Consider the following 2,799-nt stretch of genomic DNA (forward strand, 5'->3'; position numbering starts at 1 on the left):
TTGTTTCGAACATCTTAGTTCACTTTTGTAATAGTTAAATTGGTTTTAAGTTAAATTCACACTAAGTGTGTGTTCCTCTGAATGAAAAAACCTTTAACAATACTGGTTGCCGCGCCTGATGAACCAGTTCTCATCGGTTGCTCGGTTTTAATATTATGTTGAGATCACACTATTGGAATCTGCTCTCTAAACCGTTTCACACTATGGCCAGGCTAGAAACGAGTCAGGCATAAAATATTATTTGTATTGAATAGTATGAAGCCATGCACACTAGATCGTCCCAACACCGACCCGTCGCGTGCCATGCACGGAGCGTTAACAATTGTTGGCGAGAATATTTTGCCGCTGCCGCAACGCACCGTGCATGCGACGATCCTACGGTCAGTAAAACGTATCCACGGGTATGATACGCCGTAATGGGCAAAGTAGTCCGTGTCGTGTTTCTTTTCGTGCCTGATCGCACGCCCATGCTATGTATGTATAAAAACTATAAAATTGTCGTAACTCACCGAGTTATATTCAAAGTCAAAGTCCTCCCTCGGATAGATCTCATCAGGGTTGAGAGCCAGTCTCTTCATGGCGTACCGGCTGAGCTCCTTGTAGTAGTGGTCCAGGAGCTGTTCGTAGTACTGGTCGCGGAACTTCTTGTCGGTGCCGGAGAAGATAAAGTAAAGCAGATCGACAGCCGGAGACGCGCCCCGAATGGTCTGGTAATCTATATATTTTTACTTCCATGCCTCCATCCTAAAAATACATATTGAAACCATTTTCGTCATTTTTATTAATCAGAGCACATAGAAAGGGGAATGGAGCAGTCAGGCAAATTCCCAGATCAGGAAAAATGTTGGGCCGGCAAATAAAAATAATTTTATAATTACCATGCTTAGCAGCGAAACAAAACATCGTTTTTTATGTTTTTAATAATAAGCTCGTGACTTATATGGTCATGGCACGCTCTAGGGAGGCCTATGTTTAGCAGTGGACAGTTGTAGGCAGATGAGATGAGACTTAAATGGTGTTACTGTATAGCATGGTGAATATTATTTAAGTTATCTTTAGGTGGAGGCTTATTGTCAGCAATTTGTTAGAATATATTGTTGTATAATTGTAAATTAGTCTGTAAGCCTTGCTAAAATGAAATAAATAAATATTATTTTTGCTCGGAGCAGCCAAATAGTTAGATCAGGCCATGCGATTATGTCGCAAACTCCTAACATTACCTGACACGTTTATTCAAAAATAAACGTATGATGAAACCTGAGGTGATCCATAAAATAGCTTAATAGTTGAAGAGTACAAATTTATTTTAAACCAGCTTTTGTTTGACTGACACTGCGAAGGAGTTTATTTCATAATATGTAAGGATAAGTCATTTAAGAGTCTTCTAGAACTTGTAATACTTATAAGCATATCTATAATGTTTGCGCAGGAAGAGTTTGTAATAATGTAACTTAGTCTCTTGTTTTTGCTAATAGGACAAATAATAATTCCTTTTTGTAAACCTCGTTGGTAGGTGTAGGTACTCACCGCGTTCACCCTGTACATTTGGTTGCTGACTCTGTTATCGCAATGCGTTAATACCTTTAGTTTCACCGGTTTTAAAATATCATCGTAATCCACCATCTCAATAGATGCTATGAATGCTTCTACTCTGCTTCTTTTTTCTTCCTTGACCATATTAATTCCCTTGTCAATGATATCGTTGAAATATTCAGTATTTTCTGTATCCCATGAAAACGTTAAAGTTTCCACGTATTTATTAAATTCTTCCTTGTTTTCTTTCTCAAATGCGACAGACAGAGCGTGAAACTTAGCGATTTCTTCCACAGCCTTAGAGGCGTAGTCCCAATCCACCGACTTCATCCTGTCGTACACTGTGAACCCTTGTGCCGACAAGTCCTCCAACACGATGACTTCTTCATACAGCTTGCTGCTGCATCCGTAACACTTCGGCGCTACAAACCGCTTGTCCTGCGGCACATTGTGCTTCTCTTGAAGGTTTTCGTAAAATTTTATGAGTTTGGTGTAAAAATCGTTTTCTGCTTCAAACATCCGGAAACCTGGAAGTTCTTGCCTGAATTTTTCTCCGACGGCTGCCACTTTCGCGAACAGTTTCAGCTCATCGTCTCCGTGGCTGATGGTCACCTGGAACAGTTGGTGGTGAAGTTGGCTCCGCCGCTGCTGATGGGCTGTATCTTCACTTGAGGGGCGACGAGCGCTTGCTCAGCCACTATCTTGTTCAGAAGCTCGATGAGAATTTGTTCGTGTTCCGACATGTTTCGCGCTGCGATACAATGTAATACTGACAATTGTTTCCATAATGTGCGTGGCGTGGCTTAAATAAAAATATATTATCTTATCTGTATTGTCCTAACGTAGATTCTTAATATAGCATTAAAGTTAACATAGTATCTAGTTGATGCAATTCATACGACATCATTACATCATCGGCTACGGTAAGATTGTATCCTAGACATAATTGTCTTAATTAGGGGCTTTTAGTTATTTTTTTAGTAGCCAGTTTCAGTTCATTTAACTTTTTTCCATTCCATGTATGGTAACTTACAATGCAATCTTTAATATTAATTAGTTACAACAAGGTCGTATATAACAGGTTAAGGGCCTCTTACAAACAAACTCATCACAATATATTTTAATAACCGACCTAATACGAAAAGTACACTCTAATCTATGGTCGCAAATAAACAGTAATCAAATGTGTACTACCTTTTGGCTTGGGTGGTTTTATTTTATTTATTTATTTTATTTACTTTATTATTTATACATATATTATAACAC

At 38.8% G+C, this 2,799-nt stretch overlaps 1 protein-coding gene across 1 annotated transcript; it reads right to left on the reverse strand.

Moving 5' to 3' along the window:
* Positions 1–585: 585 nt before the first annotated feature.
* LOC119192057 lies at positions 586–2,158 on the reverse strand (the record flags this gene model as incomplete). The annotated part of the gene is made up of 2 exons (XM_037445903.1): positions 1,528–2,158; positions 586–744 (listed from the first exon to the last, which is right to left on the reverse strand). Coding segments are annotated over exons 1-2 (684 nt in total), but the record flags the coding sequence as incomplete, so codon positions are not given.
* Positions 2,159–2,799: the final 641 nt, after the last annotated feature.

This window comes from Manduca sexta, unplaced genomic scaffold (assembly GCF_014839805.1).
Source record: "Manduca sexta isolate Smith_Timp_Sample1 unplaced genomic scaffold, JHU_Msex_v1.0 HiC_scaffold_2302, whole genome shotgun sequence".
In the NCBI taxonomy this organism is placed as follows: Eukaryota; Metazoa; Arthropoda; class Insecta; order Lepidoptera; family Sphingidae; genus Manduca; species Manduca sexta.